Genomic DNA, 23,565 nt, shown 5'->3' on the forward strand with positions numbered 1-23,565 from the left:
ATTAGCAAATAAAATATTAGAAAGCATTAAAAACTTTTGATAAATTATTCTCTGTTCAGCAGCAGCCTGTGTAAAGCTTGCTAATTTCCAGACTGATGTCTCCTTGTCTAAATTCATTAGATATATGTTTTAGGTAATTCCATCAATTTTGTTCCAGTTTCATAGTACTTGAAGTATAGAGGCCTTTTAAGCCTATCCCCGCCCGCCCCCCAAAAAAGGGAGAAATTGAAGAGCTCACATATACATCAGCTGAGACGAGGTTCCAGAAATGCAAACCTAGCATTGGAAAGGAGTTATTATGTGCTACATTCTCAGAGGAAGCACTGCTGTTTTCATTTCCAACTGAAGTAAATCTTAGACTTTATAGAGCCCTGCTTAATGGACTCTGGATGCAGCAGATAAATGTTGAGTTCGGGCTTTGCCGCCAATAGCGGACAGAATCCAATGTATCTGAAATAATCCAAGCCATTGACGTAATTTACTTAACTTGCATCATTTAACATCCCTGATGTAATGCCTCATTGACATCATTTGTGTTATTGTGAGAGTCACACGAGTAAGCAGTGTACCAAAGAGGGAAAATAGTTGCAAACTAACCCGCATTATATATAATTACACCCAATACACTTAACAGACATTCAAATTCAACATCGCCCTTTCTCTCCAAATGGCCTATTAGATTGAGCTTCGACTGTAGTTGAATAATGATTACATCTAACATCAGAAATGAAAAACGTGGCATCTTAAGTTATAAGAAGGTGGATTCTGATTGAGTGTTACAAAGAAAAGCTTCCCAACAGTAAATTCAGTTGGAAGCATTTATTTATTTATTTATTTATTGGTATTAATTTATTTATTGGTATTTGTTTATCTATTATCTATCCATCCATTCATCCATCCATCCCTCTTACCCTGTTTATAAGCGTCCCTTATCAACTAGGAATCTGGATGGCAAGCCACCTAATGCATATATACAATTAAAACTAAATTGTGAAGTCCAAACGAATTAAAATTAAGCCTAAATGTACAAGAAGCACTTGCAGAAGGAGCGACAGAATGTGGGGGTGGAGTTAAAAGAGATATCAGCCTAGAATCCCTTCATAGCCACAAGCAAACTAAGAGCCAACCTCCCTTGAATTCAGTGGACACTTATCTAACTCCAAGCAGGTGCTAAACATTAGTTGGAAAGAGTCCTGTGCATAGGCTATGTAGCATTTGGACCTGGTCTTTCGCACCTGACCGCACTACAACCAGGGTTGAAATCTACTTACCCTCCCTACTGGTTTGGAAGTGCATGCGCATGTTATGTGCAATTTTGGACCCCCTGTGCATGCGCAGAGGGTAAAAAACAGGTTACTTCCTGGTTAAAACCAGGAAGTAACAACATCCGGGCGGGTGGCGGAGCCTCGCGCTGTCGCCGCTACCAGTTCTCTGAACCAGCCACCGCTACTGGTTCACTCGATCCGGTGCGAACCAGTAGCATTTCACCCCTGACTACAACTAACAAGAGGGTCAAATGCCCATTAGAATAACATGGTTTTAAATTGCATCTTAAATACATATAGGGAGAGGGCCATCTTCATTTTAGGAATAGGGTGTTCTAAAGAGTAAGGGATGCCATTGAAACATATTCAGGCAAAGAGAGAGAGATTTGCCAGAGATGATTTAATTTTAATTCCTGCATTAGGCAAATATTAGACTCATAACTTCCCTGTGTTGAGATTCTAATGTTGACTAATGTAACTCACCCATCCCAGAACCACACCCAAAACCTGTTCCCCAGGTGTCATATTTAATTTGACCAAAAGGGAAGCATTAAATACATAGGGAGCAATCATCTAGCTGTAATTCATTGCAGACTACATTTGAAATGAAATCAGATCAAAATGTTATTTTGTCCAGACTAGTCCAGACCTTGGCATGTCATTTGTTGGTCAGAGGGGGGCTCAGTCACAAGTACTGTGGTCACCCAACAGAAGTGGCCTTCTCTTTTCACAAACTATGATATTTAATTAGTAAACTATTACTAATTTGAATTATTACTAATTTGAACTAATGGAAGTTCAAAACCATACAGATCTTCAGCCGCAGTCAACTATAGTATTGTGGAACTATTTAGGTAGCAAAACGGTCATATGTCATACAAAAGAGTAAAAGGATAACAGAGTTGGAAGGGATCTTGGACGTCTTCTAGTTTAACTGTATAGGGGATCCTATACCCGTGATGGCAAACCTATGGCACACGGGCCACAGGTGGCATGCAGAGCCCTCTCTGCGGGCATGCGAGCCGTCGCCCCAGCTCAGCTTCACCGTGCATTTGCACACTCCTCCCGCCAGCCAGCTGGTTTTCGAGTCTCTGCTGCACATGTACGGGGCATGTGCAGGAGACACATGCACATGCATGGCGGAGCCCACACACGCGGGGGTCGCTGTGCATGTGCGGGGGTGCACACGGGGGGTAGATGTGCATGCATGGGGGGGTCACGTGGGGGGGTTGTGCATGCATTGCATTATGAGTGTGCGTGTGTGTGCTTTCGGCACTCGGCAGCAAAAAGGTTAGCCATCACTGCCCTATACCATTTCAGACAAATATATACAATAACGATGTACCACCAATTTGCACCCCTATCCACATACACTCTGGAGGACTCCACTACCTTAGAATAATATAATAATAGAGTTGGAAGAGACATTGGAGGTCTTCTAGTCCAATCTTTGCTCAAGCAGGAAACTCTATGCCATTTTAGATAGATGGTAGTTCAATCTTTTCTTTAAAACCTCCACTGATGGACCACCCACACTTCTGGAGGCAAGTTATTCCATTGATTAATTGTTCTAACTGTCAGGAAAGTCCTCCTTAGTTCTAGGTTGCTTCTCTCCTTGATTAGTTTCCATCCGTTACTTCTTGTCCTGCCTTCAAGTGCTTTGGAGAACAGGTTGACCCCCTCTTCTTTGTGGCAGCCTCTCAGATATTGGAAGACTGCTATCATGTCATCCTTTGGCCGCCTTTTCCTTAAACGAGACATACCAAATTCCTGCAACCGTTCTTCATATGCTTTAGCCATCAGTTCCCTAATCATCTTTCTTGCTCTTCTCTGCGCTCTTTCTAGAATCTCAACATCTTTTTTATAGATTTTTTTATATCTGTGATATGTCTCACATATCTGTGAGACTGGCAAGATTACAGGAAATTTTAAGAAACAGAGATCAAATAAAAGATATGTTCTGTATCTGCTGGGCTGTGGTGGGTTCAAATTTTTTTACTACCGGTTCTGGCTTGGTGGGCGTGGCATAGCTTGGTGGGCATGGCTTGGTGGGCGTAGCAGGGGAAGGATACAGTAAAATCTCCATTCCCACCCTACTCCAGGGGAAGGATACTGTAAAATCTCCATTCCCACCCCACTCCAGGGGAAGGATACTGTAAAATCTCCATTCCCTCTCCACTCCAGGGGAAGGTTACTACAAAATCTCCATTTCCTCCCAATCAGCTGGGACTCGGGAGGCAGAGAATAGGCCAGTCAGAGGTGGTATTTACCGGTTCTCCAAACTACTCAAAATTTCCTCTACTTGTTCTCCAGAACTGGTCAGAATCTGCTGAAACCCACCTCTGCTTCTGGGTCACTAGAAAAGAGAGGTATTTTAGATTCTAGTACAGTGATGGCTAACCTTTTTGCCATCGCGTGCCAGAAAGGGGGGGTGGGGGAGGTTTGCGCACGTGTGTGCCCACACCCATAATTCTATGCGGGCCATTTCAGGCCTCCGGAGGATCTCCAGAGGGATGGGGAAGGCTGTTTTTGCCCTCCCCAGATGCATAGAGAGGATCTGGATCCAGGTGAGAAAGAAAAACGGGCTTTCCCCACCCACTCCAGGCCCTCCAGAGACAGGAAACAGCCTGTTTCCCTACTTCTGGTGGGCCCAGAAGGCCCAAAAATCAGCTGGCATGCGCGCTGGAGCTGAGCTGGGGTGCCCACTGATATGGCTACGTGTGCCACCTGTGGCATGCGTGCCATACGTTCGCCATCACGGTTCTAGTAGCTGGAAAAATCAATCGCTCTTACAATCCTGTCTTTCCAGTGTAGAGGTGTAAAAACTGGAGACCTAGGATTGCTCACAGTTCCCATAAGTTTTGAATAGGACCTTGGTAATTGATCATTAGAAATGTCACATATAGAGTCATCAGCTGAAATTGTTTTCATTGAATGAAATGATCAAGTCCATAGTTTGTTCAGTCAATAAATTTCATTTGTGCTTCTTCAGGTTAAATGGTTGGTCTCCAGGTGATTTTTAGCTGTTAAAAGATTTCCAGATATCTTCAGCTAAAAAGTCATACTTCATGATGCGAAGTTTATTTTAACTGTTTAGTTAAGGGAACGCCATATGTATGGGTGATTATTCTCTTTCCTTGTTCTGAACTTTATTTTGAAAAAATGACAGATTTTGTTTTCCCAGTAATACAATATAGTTCAACGTAAGTCATCACGACTTTCACTTTGTTGAGGTGAAAAAACCCAGCTTTTCAGGACATGGTTGTTATTAGTTTTCCATGAAATTTTTTTCCCATATATGTCTTCCCTAATTCAACATTCATTCAGTGTGTGTTGAGAGCCATCTGTATAGCCAGCGGTGGAATATTCTCAAGAGATGCTTGAAATCTGTTTGAAATTTGAGATCTGTTGAAACAGATGTTTCCTTGCCTCACTAGTTTGCATAGAAGTGTAAATTTTTTGGAAATTTTGATGCAATGCAGAAGGAAAGGGGAGGGTCCTTTCTTCCCCATATGGATTTGGGGATGTTGGAAGAAACATCCATCTGCTTCAGTTCCAATCTGGGAGAAAGGCACTGGAGACAAAATGGAGGCTGGAGGCTGATTGGAAAGAGGGTCCATTTATTGATGAACAGGTCCACGTGTTTGTGGTCCTGGTGCAGCTGACCACATGGAGCTGAGAGGGGGGGTATTTATACCTTCACTTGGGCTTTGCACTTGAGCTTCCTGTTCCTGTGCAAGAACATGTATTCTATTGGCTGTTGTCAGACTCTCATGGTGCCGTGTACAAATCCTAGGAGTTTGTCTGAGCTAAGTTTGGTTGATGCTCGGGCTGCTGGTGCAATGTCCTTAGGAGATTATGCAATGTGGTGAGCTCTGCTGCTAGATGGTAGTGGGTTAATTTATTATGTCCTGAAGGGTCATGTCTTAATCCCATTGCCCTGGGGAGCTGAAGGCAGGGGTGAAATCCAGCAGGTTCTGACAGGTTCTGGAGAACCGGTAGCGGAAATTATGAGTAGTTCGGAGAACTGGCAAATACCACTTCTGGCTGGCCCCAGAGTTCGGTGGGAATGGAGATTTTGCAATATCCTTCCCCCAGGAGTGGGGTGGGAATGGAGATTTTGCAGTATCCTTCCCCTGCCACGCCCACCAAGCCACACCACGCCCACCAAGCCACACCCACAGAACCAGTAGTAAAAAAATTTGGATTTCACCACTGGCTGAAGTTCTTTGTTTTGTAGATAGGCTGGCCCAATCTTTCTCAATGGGCACAAAATATCTGCTGGGAGCTATTAAGAAAGGTGGGGGCTGCTTTCCAAGAACATGTTTCTCCATTTCTCATCCAGGGAAATATAATATTCTGCCTTTTTTAATATTTCTCAAAATATTTCATTCTTGTAGGAGAAGGACCGGTGCTCCTTTCCTTTCTACAAGGAAAATTAATATATAATATTTAATTTGTAGCACACTTTACTTTAGCTTTCATATATAAAAGTCTCTATAAAACATGATCAATAAATAAATGGATGATCAAGCATGTTTCATATATAAAAATGAAAAGTTGGATCCTTTCAGACAGTTAAGGCACAGTTTGTTGAATATTTTAACCATTACTACAAATTGCACAATAAAATACTGAATTCTGAAGGAAGTCATGTACCTCAATTTTGGCATGTTTAGGAGAAGACAGAAACTTTGTACACTGAAAACAAAAGAGGCAATCAGTATTGCAGTAAAACAAAAAAATATATAGTCTATTTGCCTTCCACAGTATTATAAATATACAAAAAAATATTAGAAAAAACTGAAACGGGTGGACTAGGGCTTAGAATACGTGCTTTGCAATGTAAAATCTTTAATAAGTTCCATTTTCTGATTTTGAATTATTATCACTTATCAACAGTTTCAGCATCTTTTGATTGGTTGTATTTTTTTTTTTATCATTTTCATTCATTTTTGGACCATTGCAAGCTTCTCTGTCTTCTACATTTGATTTGGTCTATTTTCAGAAACAGTTCCATTTCTATGATTCCGTTCAAAATGAAAATATCCTTTGGAAATGGGAAACTATAAATATTGATGTTTCCAAGATTTCAGAAAAAGAACCGCTATGGTGCTTTACAGTGGTGGGTTTCAAAAATTTGTATTACCGGTTCTGTGAATGTGACTTGGTGGGTGTGGCATGGCATGGCGGGCGTGATTTGGTGGGCATGGCATGGCATGGCTTGGCTTGGTGGGCGTGGCTTGGTGGGCGTGGCAGGGGAAGGATACTGTAAAATCTCCATTCCCTCCCCAATCCAGGTGAAGGATACTGCAAAATCCCCATTTCTTCCAGATCAGCTGGGATTTAGGAGGTAGAGAATAGACGGGGGCGGGGCCAGTCAGATTTTTTACTACCGGTTCTCTGAACTACTCAAAATTTCCGCTACCGGTTCTCCAGAACTGGTCAGAACCTGCTGAAATTCACCTCTGGTGCTTTAGCAGAGCCATTAAACACAGGGTTTTTGAGAAAACTCTGAGGGACGATCTTATCTAACTTAGATCCCCGTAGCTTGGGCTGTTCTCGGAAACTTTTGTTCTTGGTGATCGTCATTTCTTTCTTAGTAGCTTTTGTTATTATTTATCTCTGTTGTTATTCCCTCGTACTGTGTATTTCACACTTCTACCATAAAAGTTAAAAAGTCAAATAAATGTAAGCTGTTCAAGCCTCTGGACTGCAATGATAGATAAGCTCCAGTACAGAAGCACTAAGTACAGGTTTTAAAATACACCCGATGTGTTTTAAATTCACATTTAAACACCCCCAAGTTCTATACTTTTTAACTGAGAGTGCACAATATTATGCTTAAAAACTCTGCTAAGCTTCCCTGGATGTCATTAATTTTTAATCATTTTGTAGCATTCTTAAAAGCTACCACAAAACGCTATGGGGGATCCTCATAGTTGTATCATATGTTACCAGTAAAGCTGGAAGAATAAATCTGACCACCACTCTCCCTTAAAAAGTAGCTATGATGAACCAGTAAAATACTTCCTCTCCACTTAGAACCAGTTGAGAGAAAATATTTGAAACATTTCAAGTTCATTCTGGTATAAATAAAGACTTCTGGTACCATTTGTGGTCCAGAAAAATCTATTTTCCCCTGGTGTTATTTATAGCTCTCTTTTAATCTCTTTTATTTTTTTTTCTTTGTTTTATCTTTGTTTACTTGAATGTGTTGTTGTACACCACCAAGAGTCATGTATGTGAGATAGGCAGCTATATAAATTTAATAAATAAAACAAAAAAGAAAAATGTCGCAAACTGGTTCTCACAATAAAGCATCTGTAGAAAGGAATACTGAGAATGAGCTGGGAATGAGCTGGGAAGGTTTCTTCTAAGATGACTATGCATATTTTAAAAGTAGAGAAAACATATATTTTTATTTATTTACAATTACAGTCAGTGGTGGGATTCAATTTTTTTTTACTACTGGTTCTGTGGGCGTGGCTCAGTGGGCATGGCATGGCTTGGTGGGCGTGGCTCATTGGGTGTGGCAGGGGAAGGAAACTGTAAAATCTCCATTCCCACCCCACTCTTCCTTTGTTTTCCTGTTAGGTTGAAAGGATTGTAGACAAAAGGAAGAATAAAAAGGGCAAATGGGAATATCTCATACGGTGGAAAGGATATGGAAGCAATGAAGACACATGGGAACCAGAACATCACTTATTGCACTGTGAGGAATTCATTGATGAATTCAACGGACTGCACGTCACGAGGGAAAAGCGAACGAAACACGGGAAACAAGCCAACGTGCCCAAATTTTTACGAGAAAGCCGGGGATCATCCCTGGACAAAATAACCCACAGACCCTCAGACTCTGGGAAAAGCAAAGGACTCTCCCATAAAAGGAAGCGTATGACCCCCACTTTTCCAAAGCCCAAAAAAAGCTATGGAGCGAAAGCTGCCTCTTCCAACGACAGAGCTGCTAAAACCGTATCATACCGGACTACGCCCAGCGGCTTGCAAATCATGCCTCTGAAAAAGCCACACAACGGCTTGCAGAATGGAGATGCCCCTTTCGAGAAGGACTCTGCTCACTTGGGGAATGGCTCTCAAAAGGCCAACGAGGATCTGAATGAACCTGAAGGAGAAGCCAACTTGGCCGGCGTTCTCGAAGTGAACAATGAGGCGCCCATCATGAATGGTATCGGTATGTGGATTATCTTTATTTGAAGCCATCTTAATTTTTTTTTAGCTTGGAATAGTATTGCAATAATGATGTAATACTTTGATTGATTGATTGTGTGCCATCAAGTCATTGATGATTCTTAGCAACCATATAGCTTTTTTTTTTCCAGAGCAACCTGTCCCTAACTTGGTCTTTCAAGTCTTCCAACAATGCATCCCTCACAATTGTGACTAAGACTATCCACCTTTCTGCTGGTTGTCCTCTTCTTTTTCCTTCCACTTTTCTCCTAGAGCCAATTTGGCCTATTGGGCAGCAGGTTAGAAATCCAGGAGACTGTGAGTTCTAGTCTCACCTTAGGTATGAAAATCCAGCTGGGTGACCTTGGACCAGTCCCTTGGTCTTAGCCCAACCCACCTCAGAGAATGATTGTTGTGTGGGGAAAATAGAGGGAAGAAAGAATATTATATATGTTCACTGCCTTGAGTTATTTACAAAAATAATAAAGATGGGATGAAATCAAACATAGAAATAAGATGAATAAAGATTAGATCCTCCTCTAAAGGGCTTTGCATGGATGGATGGATGGATGGATGGATGGATGGATGGATGGATGGATGATCAGTTAGAGAATGAATGGCTAGAACTTTTTCATGATGATTTGTCCTCAGCCACAGAGGTTCAGGGTAGTTATGATGTCATGGAATTGACCGAGTCTCCTATTTTCAGTGGTTTTGCTGATTTAAGTAAGGCATTGGTGTTCTAAAGCCAAGTGCAACTTATTTCTTTAGTGTCCTGCTAAAAATTATGGGAAAATAGACTGCTGGTTTTGGATAATTTACCAGAAAAAGTCAGTAGTGTTAAGGTGACCAATCGGCCTCCTTTAGGGAGGACAGTCCTTCTTTTGTAAGTTCTGTCCTCTCCCGAAAAGCGTCCTCCTACATGTCCTCCTTTTCGATATTTCAAGACTAATCTGTAAATCTCCGTATCGGATCGATGCCGATTCGATCCATTGCATGTGATGCGATGTATTGTATTTGACATGATGATTCGTCAAGGCTCGGTACAGTGTGTCGAGACGCGATTATGAGACACATGCGCTCCGCACGGGAGAATTGTTTTGAGAGAGTGCGCCACGCGCAAGTGGCTTTGTTTTACTTCTTACCGAAACACGACATGGCACCCACACACGCATTAGACTCACTTCTCTTTTTTTCTTCTATTTATTTGTGTCCTCCTTCTCATTGTAAAAACAGTTGGTCACCTTAGTAGTGTTAATCTTAAATTTTTTCTTGCATTTGGAATCCGTCAAGAACTCATGGGCACGAATTTCTGTTTCTATTCTACTGTTTCATTTTGAGACCGAGCAGTTTTCTTTGCCATGAATCTCACGGATTCTTCTCAGCTTTTAAAACTCAGGAATTGGCTTGATCTGTAATAGGTCAGGAGAAATAGCTGAGAGTTTCCCTTCAGGGATTAAGGAGGGCAGAAACCACGATGCTTCTCGGTGGTAGCATCAACCCTCTGAAACACTTTTGCAAGTAAAATCAAACTGCTCCCCTGCCTGGTTGCATTTAGGAAAATGCAAAAACGGAGCTCTTTTGGAAAGCGTCTTTAGTTCAAAATTAGCATGTGTTTTTATTTAATTAATGTGTTTGATTCCTTTATGATGTGTTAATTTTAGATGTTTTTAATTAGAAGAACTATAAATGGATTAGGTTTTCTTGTACAGTATCTTGTAAACTGTTGAGAGCCATTCTTGATTGCAGGAGAATATGCATGCAATTAATTAAATTGTGGGAACCACTGGTTGACTAATCTTTTTGCTTATGCTACCCAATATCCAAGTCTTGTTATGTTTTTTTTTAACTTAGTTGATCTAATCTTTGTCAAACCATTTTAAAATTCAGAATATTATTCTTTGTATCTTTTAAATCAGGGATGTGGTGGCTCAGTGGCAAAGATGCTGAGCTTGTTGATCGAAAGGTCAGCAGTTCAGCGGTTCAAATCCCTAGTGCCGCGTAACGGAGTGAGCTCCCATTACTTGTCCCAGCTTCTGCCAATCTAGCAGTTCAAAAGCACGTAAAAAAGGCAAGTAGAAAAATAGGGACCACCTTTGGTGGGAGGGTAACAGCGTTCCGTGCACCTTTGGCATTGAGTCATGCCGGCCACATGACCACGGAGACATCTTCGGCCAGCACTGGCTCTTCACCTTTGAAACGGAGATGAGCACCGCCCCCTAGAGTCGGGAACGTCTAGCACATATGTGTGAGGGGGACCTTTATCTTCTTATCTTTTAAATCAACATTAAATGAGTAAAAAAAAAAAAAAAGACGGAAAAGAGAAAGTGGATGAAAGGATAAGAAGAGGTCAGCAGTCAAATGTCCAATGATGGCAGAATCCCAACACGGATGAATTATTGTTTCGCTGTGAGCATAATAGTCTGTGAAAAATCCGACCAAATAGCTTTATGCATGTTCACATATTGGTGTAAGTTGTCAGTTCATTGAGTGACAAGGAAAGAAGTGTTTTAGTTCCCTGCTGTATCAGCAGCATGGATTTTTCTTTCGAGTGTTGCAAAATGAGCCACTAGGATGTAGTAAAAAGACATTCAACTCTAGGAGCTAAATAGACATGTAAAACCATGCTTCCTAGATCACTATGGAAAGTTTTTGACAGATGTGTCTAGACAAGATGTGATAAAAGTTCCCTGAAGGAGGCAGAGTTGCATTATTGAACATGTTCTGTTCTTGCCATACCACCAAGTTCTATTATATATAAGGCCTTCAGCTTCTGTTATCTCAACCATCATGGTTAGTGAGAAAGAAGCAAAGAAATCATAGTCACACATATCAGAAAATCACCCTGCTACTTAAGCTGTGGTCCGGTTTCTCATCCTGAATGTGTGAACAGTGTTGTATGGGACATTCTTTTTCGACCTAAATGCAGATCATGTTGAAGCTTGAAATCCCATCGTTGAGAGAAAGTGTTGCTTCGGGATGAATCTACTTCATATCTGGCACATAATTAAGATCATTGTCTGCATCCAGTTTATGTAATTTTGCTTGGACTTGGTCAGCAACATGTCCTTGAATGGAGCTTCAGAGCCTATGTGAGAAGATCAGTTGGGACGGAGTTGTTGCTCTCTGAATTTGATAATGGTAATTCCACAAACATCTGGTTGATCTCTTTGAATGCTAGATAAAATTGGCTTTTGGGATGATGAGTTCTTTCAGAAGGGTCAATGCACTGTGTCAGTTGAGTAGTCAAAGGCAGATGGGTCTAAATCAGAAGAAGATTGGTCAGAGAAATAGCAGTGACTTGAGGCTCATCAGGCCAAAATCATGCTAAGCATATGACCATTATTATATTGAGGATCATCTAGGACAGGGGTCAGCAACCCGTGGCTCTGGAGCCCCATGTGGCTCTTTCATCCCTCTGCTGTGGCTCCCTGTTGCTGGTTGGCTCCACAATTGATAGGGCTTTCGGTTAGGACAGGTAGAGGAAAAAGGAAGCCGCGCTAAGTGGAGACTCTATGGTGTGGGGAACTGACTTCCAGTTGGCGGAGGAAAAAGGACGCCATGCTAGGAGGAGACTTTATGGTGGGGGTGCCGGACTTCTGGTCAGCAGAGAAAAAAGGATGCCACGCTAGGAGGAGACTATGATGGGGGAACCGGACTTCCAGTTGGCTCCAGAATTGAATGGGGGCTTCCAGATAGGACCTTTATGGCTCTTTGAGTGTTTAAGGTTGCCGACCCCTGATCTAGGAAGATTTGTTGCTGTACATTAAGTTCTGCAGTGGACTAAGAAGAGAGGCAAACGAGTAAGGTTGGAGTAGAAAATCTTGTGATTTGTATACTTCTCACCATTAAGAGGGAGCCCATAAGCTCTCCAAATTCTTTCACAACGCTATTGACATTAAAGCTTAGATCTTTTCCAGCTATCCTATCTATGGTTATCTTTGGGCCAATTGCTTGATTTTCAATATATTGTACTATTATTTTGGTATTATAATGTATCCATTTCATGATGAGTTAGTATATAAATCCAGTTACTACCTAGGCTAGCTTATGCGATTATGATTATGATGAAATTGTTGTTAATAGTTGAATCCACCTGTAATCATACTTAGCAGGGACTTATTGAAGCCCTTAATATTTAACATAATTATGAGTAGCAGGTCCCGTTGGTTTGATTGGTTCCACTGTTTAAGTATGATTATTTTTGTTTGCCAACTGTTCAAGTAAAACCACTGGTTCTACTTTCATTTTCCAGCTGTTGGGCCCTATGCAACTTGAAACATCAAGGAGGTTTTCTATTTTTAGATGGCTTTTGAGCCTGTTAACTGACAAAAAGCTTTCCAGCATATATTCAGTTGAAATGTCCTCCCTTCTTCACACTCCTACTCTATTTGTTCCTTCAAAGCTTTCTGCTTTGCTGCTCTCATTCAAGTCAGTTCACTCCTGCTGGTAGCCACAAAAGGAAGCTGAATTCTTTTATGATCATTTTTATCCCAACTTCTCTGAGGCAGACATTTTCCTCACGAGATAGGATGCCAGTCTACGTAGCTTGCTTTGGTCAACCGTGCAGTCTCGTGTAGAAGCGCACAATCAAAAGGGGAAAGACGAATCAGTAAAATATAAGAGGCAAAGAAGAACAAAAGCACCAGACGGCCATTAGAAATAAGGGAGCGGAGAATGAACATACATATTAATTAAAGGTAAAGGTAAAGGTTCCCTTGCACATATGTGCTAGTCATTCCCTACTCTAGGGGGTGGTGCTCATCTCTGTTTCAAAGCCGAAGAGCCAGCGCTGTCCGAGGACGTCTCCGTGGTCATGTGGCCGGCATGACTCAACACCAAAGGTGCACGGGACGCTGTTACCTTCCCACCAAAGGTGGTCCCTATTTTTCTACTTGTATTTTTTACGTGCTTTCGAACTGCTAGATTGGCAGAAGCCGGGACAAGTAGCGGGAGCTCACCCCATTACGTGGCACTAGGGATTCGAACCGCTAAACAGCCAACCTTTTGATCGACAAGCTGAGCATCTTAGCCACTGAGCCACCATGTCCCTACACATATTAATTAGCTTAATTAATTAATTATACATTAATTAATTAATATGTGCAATTAATTAAATAATTACACATATTAATTATCTTAATTCATTAACAACAGTGCTAATTTTTTACCTGATTTTTTTAAAAAGCCACTCAGGGTTGGGGTGAGCAGAGAAATCGACTAAAACCTTGTGAAAGAATGCAGAGAAGAGTGACAAAGATGATTGGGGAGCTGAAGGCTAAAACATATGCTTTAGCATATGTTTGCTGGAATTGGATATATCTACTCTAGTGAAAACAAGAACTAGGAGTGATGGGATAGCAGACTTCCAATATTTGAGAGGCTACCACAAAGAAGAGGGCATCAACTATTTTCCAAAGCACCAGAAGGCAAGATAAGAAGCAGTGGATGGAAACTGAACAAAGAGAGAAGCATCCTAGAACTAAGGAGAAATTTCCTGACAGTTAGAACAATTAACTGGTGGAACAGCTTGCCTCCAGAAGTTGTGAATGCTCCAACACTGGAAGTTTTTAAGAAGATGTTGGATAACCATTTGCCTAAAATGGTACAGGATCTCCTCCTTGAGCAGGGGGTTGGACTAGAAGACCTCCAAGGTCCCTTCCAACTCTGCCCATCTGTTATTCTGAAATTAATTCAGCAATTTGAGGATAAATGTTTGCTTTAATTGGCCTTCCTGCCAATCTTTGTATTATTTTCTGATTTCAAAGGACAAATTTTGCAGGACGTTTCTTATTCAAACAAAGGACCCTTTACAAAAATATTGATCCTGGCAATTCAGATGTAAAAATAGCACTGGATGGATACACGGCGGCTTAATATTTTTTAACACGGTTGCTTTAACTCCTCGGTCCTTTCATTGGAAGAACATTTTAAGATAGCATCCTCTGAATCAAATGAAGTGCAGGGCAAGTATCCAACCTAACAAAAATCACTCCAGAAACACCTTCCTTAAAATTTTGCTCACTAACTCATTTGTTCTTAAAATCCACTTACCCCTGCAGCTCGTTATAAAAAAATTTAATTTCATGCATAAGGCAATGTCCTTGCGAGTTGTCAAGGATTTTACTGATCCTTTACATCTCCAAGCTAATTTGTCCGAGTTCCTCCCGCTGACTGCTCTGCAGCGATTCATTATAATTGGTGGCCTTTGGGTGGAGATTGAATGAATGAGCTGTTTGTGAGGGCAGCAGTCATTCTGAAGTTCTGAAGAACCCCAAAGTATCTCTGAACCAAATTCTCTGGAAGAGAGTCATCACTTTGATGTTTTCAAATGAATTTCACACATTTGAAATGTTTTCAAATGAATTTTGTTCCTTCTTGGAACAAAAGAGCTACATTCAGCAATCCACAAAAAAAAAAAAAAATCTTCTTTGCCCATTCAGACACAGTTAATAATAATGAGAGTCCCTGGTCTACTCAATCTTCTGTGATCTGTTCCTCCTTTCTAAATATTGTTTATTACTTTAGGAAATCTTGATGTAGCTCCACATCTGCTGACAGACCCTTTTGTGCCCAGATGCTACTGCTGTCTTGGCAACATCAGAATTTGCCTCGGTTCCAAGTTTCAGAAATTGGAAGAAGGATAAAAAGAGAAGGAGATTTTGCTTGCAGTGAGAGACATGGTGGAGAAGTAGAGGAAGAGACCGAATAGCAAAGAGGAGTACGATTGTCACCCTTTGCAGGTCAAGGCCTTTACACTTTTAAAATTCAGTCACACCAGAATTAAAAAGTGTAGTTCCTGCTGCAGATGAGCTCAGTTTGCAGATGTGAGGGATTTTCTGGCTGTCTCTCAGTCCGTGCTGGCCCAGAGTTTGATAATGTCCAGGATGTCTGTTGTTGTTATGCTAGTAGCTGATTCTGACAGAGAAGACTCTCCCCCTGGGGGTCGCCAGTCTACATGGCTGACGGCACCCTGAGGAGGCCCTCTCTGTGTGAGCATACTGGTCGGTGGGAGGCAATCGGTGGCAGAATGCGATCTTGTAGATAGCCAGGTCCTAAGCCATGGAGCACTTTAAATGTGGTAACCAACACCTTGAAGCGCACCCGGAAGACCACCGGGAGCCAGTGCAGCTCGCGCAAGAGGGGTGTTACATGGGAGCGACGGGTCGCCCCCATTATTACTCAAAGTACAAGTACTTTGTACTTGTTGACAAATAAATAAATAAATAAATGCCAGCAAGGCTTTCCTGAAGGCCTCTCTGTTCTCTTCCGATAGCTCTGTAATCAGCTAGAGAGGCCTTCAGGAAAGCCTTGCCAGCTGCAGAAGAAATGGGCCGAGGTGTGCGAGGCCTGGCAGTAACTGTCCAAAGGGAAGTAGTAGGGCAGCTCCACCACCCACCATCCCCACCCTAGCTTAATTTTTACCTGTGCGCCCTGGAGTGGGCAGGGTCTTAATTAGGGCTTATCTTGGGGGTAGGATTTATATTGGGCGCAAGTATAAAAATCAAGCTAGGACTTACTTTCTGAGTAGGTTGTATTTTGGGGAAAACATGGTATTTTTTAGAAAAAGAAACTAAAACAATCAAACTAACCAATAGGAGGAAAAAGACTTACTGAGCCAATTGAGGATTTACAAAAGAATGTGAAGATTTTTGACCTTCCAAAAAGTTTTAGTAAAAAGTTACTAAATACCTTTAAAAAGAATAAATATAAAAGTGTGTAGACAGGAGACTTTCCTTTAATTGACTATAAAAGAAGTTTTAAGTATCTGTTTAAGGGTTTATTAAAACAGTATTTTTCAGAATTAAAAATAAAAAATAAAATGATGATCAGAGTGTTGATTTTAGAAAGTTATAAATGGACTAAGGGTCCAGATAGATTTAATAAAAAATTGAAAATATATGACAAACCTTCCCATTGGAAACTATTCATGATTTTACATTTGGAGAAAAAAAAACATAATAAGGTGAAACTTTGAAGATTGGACACTAGAGGGCACCAGAAAGAAATTTTAAAAATGGATGTAGTAAGAGTTATTTATCAGCAATGGACTCAGAAGTTAGCTTTAAAGATTTCTTCCATTATTGATAGACTTTTATCATATGGATGCGAAAGAAGTTTTACTGGGCAAGACTGAAGTTGGTGCAAATGTGGACTTAAAAATGAGAAGCTACAAGAAGGATATGGAAAAAGATGAAATATTGAATGTACAAATGAAATTGATGTTCTAATAACTAAAAAGCAGATGTAAATAACAGATCAGAAGAATTATTTGGGTAACCTTTCTCTTTTGGATTTACAAAAGGGTCTTACTAAAAACCAGAAGAATATTTTGGATATTTTTTTAAATTGGATTTACAAATGAGATTTGTTAATGTTCTCAGTAATTTTGTGAGAAGAGACAAACTGAAAATGAAAAGAAGCCAATTCTATTTGGACACTATTTGAAGGGACTAACGGTTAAGATTGTTGACAGCAAGTTTGCATTAGTTTTATCTGTACATGTAATCTTCAATAACACTATTTCCAGAAAAAACCATTCCGATGGCTTCTGCTAGTAATCGAAGTCCTCATCAAATTTCTCAGCTGTCCTACATTTCTTCTCAGTTTGAACTTCTCCATAAATGCAGCCGTAGACATGAAGAATTCATTCTCTTTCCTCCTCTTGGTTTCTTATTCACCCATTGTTATTATTTGGCTACTTTCTGTTATTAGCTCAATTGCATTCTGCTTCTAAACAACTAAAATGTTTGTAACAGATCACAAATTTACTTAAAATATTTGTAAAAATGTGTTTTTTGAATTAAAAAAAAAATCAGTGAAATGTGACAGAAAGGTACAAACATATATCATGTTTCCTGAAAATAAGACTCTGTCTTATATATTTTTTGAACCCCGAAATAAGCGCTTGGCCTTATTTTCAGGAAGGTCTTATTATTTTGGGGTGTGTGGAGCAAGATGGGGCTCCTCTTGCCATCTTACCTGATTTCCAGCTCTGCGATTAAATATTTTCAGGGAGGGCTTATTTTGGGGGGAGGGGCTTATTTTAGCGCATGCACTCAAAAGCCTGATTGGGCTTATTATCAGGGGATGTCTTATTTTCGGGGAAACAGGGTATGTGCAGACTTGCAGACATATGTGGCAGGGCATTAATAAAACATATGGATTCTATTATTGTGGTGTAGAGCAGTGACTTAAAATCAGGCGATTGCTTTAGACTGTAGGAAGATAAAAAATGGAATAAATCAATAAATCCATATAAGAGAATATTTGTAGCTCAGGGTTGAACTGTGGAGTCCTTGACAATCATCATTGTCAACTGTGTAGCTGTTCAAGGAAGGGAAGGGAAGGGAAAGGAAAGGAAAGGAAAGGAAAGGAAAGGAAAGGAAAGGAAAGGAAAGGAAAGGAAAGGAAAGGAAAGGAAAGGAGAAAGGTGAGAAGGAAGGAGATGGAAATGAGAAGAAAGGAAAGAAAGGAAAGGAGGAAGGTGAGAAGGAAGGAAGGAAGGAGATGGAAATTAGAGGAAATGAAAGGAAAGGAAGAACGGAAGGGAAAGGAAAGGAAAGGAAAGGAGGAAGGTGAGAAGGAAGGGAGATGGAAATGAGAAGAAAGGAAGGAAAGGAAAGGAAGAAGGTGAGAAGGAAGGAAATGGAAATGAGAAGAAAGGAAAGAAAGGAAAGGAAAGGAGGAAGGTGAGAAGGAAGGAAGGAGATGGAAATTAGAGGAAAGGAAAGGAAAGGAAGGAAGGAAAGGAAAGGAAAGGAGAAAGGTGAGAAGGAAGGAGATGGAAATGAGAAGAAAGGAAAGAAAGGAAAGGAGGAAGGTGAAAAGAAAGGAAGGAAAGGAAAGGAAGAAGGTGAGAAGAAAGGGGATGGAAATGAGAAGAAAGGAAAGGAGGAAGGTGAGAAGAAAGGAAGGAAAGGAAAGGAAGAAGGTGAGAAGGAAGGAGATGGAAATGAGAAGAAAGGAAAGAAAGGAAAGGAGGAAGGTGAGAAGGAAGGAAGGAAGGAGATGGAAATTAGAGGAAATGAAAGGAAAGGAAGAACGGAAGGGAAAGGAAAGGAAAGGAGGAAGGTGAGAAGGAAGGGAGATGGAAATGAGAAGAAAGGAAGGAAAGGAAAGGAAAAGAAAGGAAGAAGGTGAGAAGGAAGGAAATGGAAATGAAAAGAAAGGAAAGAAAGGAAAGGAAAGGAGGAAGGTGAGAAGGAAGGAAGGAGATGGAAATTAGAGGAAAGGAAAGGAAGGAAGGAAAGGAAAGGAAAGGAGGAAGGTGAGAAGGAAGGAAATGGAAATGAGAAGAAAGGAAAGAAAGGAAAGGAGGAAGGTGAGAAGGAAGGAAGGAGATGGAAATTAGAGGAAAGGAACGGAAGAACAGAAAGAAAGGAAAGGAAAGGAAAGGAGGAAGGTGAGAAGGAAGGGAGATGGAAATGAGAAGAAAGGAAGGAAAGGAAAGGAAGAAAGTGAGAAGGAAGGGAGATGGAAATGAGAGGAAAGGAAAGGAAAAGAAAGGAAAAAGACATTGCACTTATTAGAAGATGCTCTCCATTGCCTTGGATTCTTTTCCTTCCACCAAAGAGCAAACTTTGTCCTATTCTCTCCGGGCATAACTTTGATCCACCTTTCCATCATCACCACCATCTGTTGTTTCAGTGAACTTTTGGAGGAGACGGGTGCAGTTTAAAGTTGCTGATAGCTTAGGTGTATTCAATGTTTATTGAAGACACAGCAGGTCACGGCCCACCACCATGTGTCCTGTAAGCCCTCTGTTTTTCACTTTGCCCAATTAAAAGAAATGATCACCTGCAGGTGAAATATTGCTTGAATGCCCATCAATGGGTGGTGGTGGGGGGGTTTTGCTGGCTGAACTTAGGCTGAGTGGGGGGAGGATGCTTTCTGTCTCTCTTTATTCGCTTTTCAACCACTTGGCGAGCTGCAGAGCTTTCAGCAAATGAGGAAACAACCAATTATAACGATAAGCTGATTGATGAAAAGGCTTATGTCGTGTTGCATTTCCCTCAAGGATTAACCCCCCCTGCCCTCTTCTGTTACACTCCGTGTTGCCAGCAGCTGTTGCTTCCTCTTCAAAAAAACAAGTCGATACCCATCACAAGAAACCTACAAGTCTATTTTTCTTCCATTGTCCCGCTCATTTCTCATGGCTTTTTCCCTAACAGCAGCAGATTTTAGACAGTTCAAGCGAGTTTTGGTTTCATTATAACTACCGAGCCAGTTATTGTTATTTTATTATTATTATTATTATTATTATTGAGGGCTGTTGGTCACCTGGTTAAAGGAAATCTTATTACAAAAACTGTGTGTTGTCAGTCATTACAAAAAAAGAGTTTGTTTGTTTGTTTTAAATATCTTGCTTTTAAATGCTTGTTTCACAACCAGGATTGTCTTTAGTGAAAACTGTTCACTTATACATGGGAAAATGTATAAGTGAACAGTTGACACTGTGATGTGTGGTTTTTTTTTTTTTTACATGATGCTAATTGCCTGCATTCATCTCAAACTTCCTATTTTTAAACAGCGTTTTTACGGGTAATAAACTTTCCATCTATCAAGGAATAAACGTACCTCTCGAAGGATGGAAAAGGGTTGAGTTTGACTGTTGAATTTTATATTTCCAGAAATGACAGAAGCAGAATTGTTGACGTGTTTCTCCATCTCAGAAAATGTTGAAAGAGTTCTTGGTGTAAACCGGGGGTGAAATGATCCCGGTTCAGACCGGATCGCCCGATCCGGTAACGATGGCGGAGGATGGTTCGGAGAACCGGTAGCAAAAATCCCTGTGCCCCCCCCCATGCTTTTTTTTTTTTTTACTTTTAAAAGCATTTTTTCTACAACCTCTTCCGAGGAAAAAATGCTTTTAAAAGTTAAAAATAAAAGCCTCTGATGATCACGCGGCTCAGCTGGGATCGTCAGAGGCTTTTCAAAGCATTTTTTTAAAAAACCTCTCTGACGATCCCAGCTGAGTTGCCTGATCAGCAGAGGCTTTTCAAAGCATTAGAAAAAATGCTTTGAAATGCTTTGCCCACCCAGTCACATTACCCACCACCACCAAGCCACGCCCACAGAACCGGTAGTAACAAATTTTACATTTCACCCCTGGTGTAAACAAGCACTACAATCTCCCGACAGAAGTCCTGTTCTGCCGTAATATGGCAGAGACATAACTTAATACCATTTTCCCCTCCTTTAAAATATCTGCCTAATGGAGAGTGCTTCAAAACTGTTTCATCAACCTTCATTTTATTTCAGAAAGATACTGCTGCAAAACACATTTCAGAATATATTTTTTTCTGAGCAGTGTTAACTGCCTTTGGTTTTCGTGCCCTGCCTTAATAAAAGGGAATGTTCAATTGATTAACCTAGCCCAATGATGGCGAACCTATGGCACATGTGCTGAAAGTGGCACACCGAGCCATCTCTCCGGGCACGCCAGCAGTCACCCATTGCTGTTCTGGGTTCTGGCGCGTACATGCGCGCCGGGCAGCTAGTCTTCGCGCATCCATGTGCACCAGAAACTGGAAGACCAGGTGACCAGCGGGCATGCACACACTGGAAACCAGAAGCTCAGCTTCCCAGTGCACACATGCACACTGAGGAACTGCTCTTCCGGTTTCCGGCACTCCCCCGCGCACGGGGAAAGGCTTCCGTTTTGGCACTTGGTGCTGAAAAGTTTCGCCAACACTGACCTAGCCTGTATTTTTATTGGAGTAACTGTTCCCAGCCTGGGGTGCTCCAAAAGTTGGATTACAATTCCCATCATCACAATGGCTACTGGGTTCTAACATTTCAGATTGCAGAAGTCTGGATTTCATCCAGACCATTCCTTTTTCTTATATTTTGTTTTATGTCCTTTGTGAAAGAAAGCCAGTCATTTACAGGATGTAGCCATTAATATTCCTCTAATCTTCCTAACAGTGAGGACAATTAACTAGTGGAACAGCTTGCCTTCAGAAGTTGTAGGTGCTGCACAGTGGTGAAATCTGAACCGGTTTGTTACCGGTTGGCTGGCCGTGTATGCGTGCTGCGCGCCAAGCGCGTGCATGCACAATACACACCAAAAGGAGGCTTGGGAAGGTAAGTAGAACAGTGAGGGGAGGAATCAGCTGTGGCGCGCTATCTTGGGAACCTTTTTAAAATCTTTTTAAAGCATTTTTTACTACCGGTTTGGGCGAATAGGTAGTAAAAAAATGCTTTAAAAAAGTAAAAAAAAAAAAAAAAGGCTCGGACAATCACAGCTGTGCCGCACAATTGTCCGAGCCTTTTTTTTTTTTTACCTTTTTAAAATATTTTTTACTACCTATTCGCCCAAACCGGTAGTAAAAAAATGCTTAAAAAGTAAAAAAAAAAAAGTTCTGACGATCAGCTGAGCGATGTGTGATCGTTGGAACTTTTTTTTTTACTTTTTAAAGCATTTATAACTACGGGTTCCGGAGAATCGTGCGTCGCTCAGCTGATCGTCGGAACTTTTTTTTTACATTTTTTTACTACCAGTTCGGGCGAACCGGCCCAAACCAGTAGCATTTCACCCCTGGTGCTGCATCACTGGAGGTTTTTAAGAAGAGACTGGACAGCCACTTGTCTCAACTTCTATAGTCTCCTGCTTGAGCAGAGGGTTGGACTAGAGGACCTCCAAGGCCTTGATTGATTGATTGATTGATTGATTGATTGATCTGCCACAAAGAATACAGACCTGCTTTCATACAAAGGCTGTAGATATTCAGATGTGGTCTAAAACCACATCTTTCATTCTCAAAATCCACAATGAAGGAAGAAAAAAAGTAAACATGGATTTAATACTAATTAAATTAAATTATAGGTGGTCCTCATTTAATAACCATGATCGGAACCGGCAACTCGGCCATTAAGCAAAGTGATTTGTCAAGTGAAACTGCAACTGTGCTTATGATCTTACTTCAGCTTTCCTTTATGAAAGTCGTAAATGCTAGATCTAGTCATAAAGTTACTAAAGTTTCATAACCATGGCAGCTGTGAACAGTTGCTAAATGAGGCAGTCGCTAAGCAAGGTCTAAACTGTACTCTAAAGTCAGTTAATATCTGTGCATTGCCAGTATTTAATAATGCCCTCCTGTCCTCCAAAGATTTGAGAGTAGCCCTTCTAATGGAAGAAGGATGGTCCCTTCAGGTTTTGAGCTTGGGTTGAAGGCTTAGTAGCAAATGTTCTTCTACAAAGAGTGAAGGGGCACATTCTCACAATGGGGTCTTAAGGGAGGGTCAGGATTAATAAGGTGGCAGACAAGGTCTTGAGATGAAAGACCTGCCCATTTTGTACATGTGCAACCAGCTCCTCAACAAGAAGTAGTAGACCAGAAGATAGCGGAGAACCTCAGGTTCTTGCTTCTTCTCTTTGTTCCCTTCCATGTTTTTGCTCTTCTGCTTGGTGCTCAGAACTGGGCAAGATAGACATAAAACCTTATCTTGTGCTTGCAAATTTCAGTTTACATATGAGAGCCAAAACAAAATTGTGCAATTTGGGATGTCCCTCTTCAGCGTTGAAGCCACTAGAGATGGTCAAAAGTACTACATTATGTTACCCATGCCTCCATTATGTGTCCCCACCCCCACCCCCAGTGCCAGTTATTTCTATGGAAACAACAAGATCTATCTTTGGGGAATAGGGGGTTGGGAAGGTCCTTTTGGTTTATTATTTCTCTGAAGTATTGTTTTTCTCCTTGAGTAAACTCCTGTGTTTCCCCAAGCTGTTCAATTCCTTTCTCTGGTTGCCCAGCCTGTTGTTTTATGCAGGCTTTTGCTATCCTTCAAACTGCATCCATTGTTGGAGGATAATATAGTGATTATCTGAAGGGTGTATTTTGAGACTGGAAAGGGATATTCCCAGAGTGAATTGTTTTAACAGGTTTACCAAAGTGAGTTCGTTGAAGGTTCTTGTTCCTGAGGGAAGTGGTTTTCAAAAAAACATCTCACAAAATTTCAATAAATTGCTGTTTTTCCAGCAACCTGTCACAAAATTTCGATTTTGGGGTGTTTTATCCCATTTTTACTTTCTTTATCCTTTATAAAGAAAGTAAAAATGGATTCATCAGAGGTATCTTATACCTCACACCAATGGCTATATATA

General features: G+C 41.0%; 1 protein-coding gene across 1 annotated transcript in view; it reads left to right on the forward strand.

Moving 5' to 3' along the window:
• The window catches only part of CDYL2 (chromodomain Y like 2), a 77,933-nt gene that overhangs the window by 24,380 nt on the left and 29,988 nt on the right, over positions 1 to 23,565 (forward strand). The window contains exon 2 of the mRNA XM_034425415.3: positions 7,863 to 8,457. Coding sequence (XP_034281306.1) covers positions 7,863 to 8,457 — 595 coding nt within the window. The remainder of the gene's footprint in view (positions 1 to 7,862; positions 8,458 to 23,565) is intronic.

The sequence above is a fragment of the Pantherophis guttatus genome, chromosome 11 (assembly GCF_059756535.1).
Source record: "Pantherophis guttatus breed Tessera chromosome 11, ASM5975653v1, whole genome shotgun sequence".
NCBI classification, from domain to species: Eukaryota; Metazoa; Chordata; class Lepidosauria; order Squamata; family Colubridae; genus Pantherophis; species Pantherophis guttatus.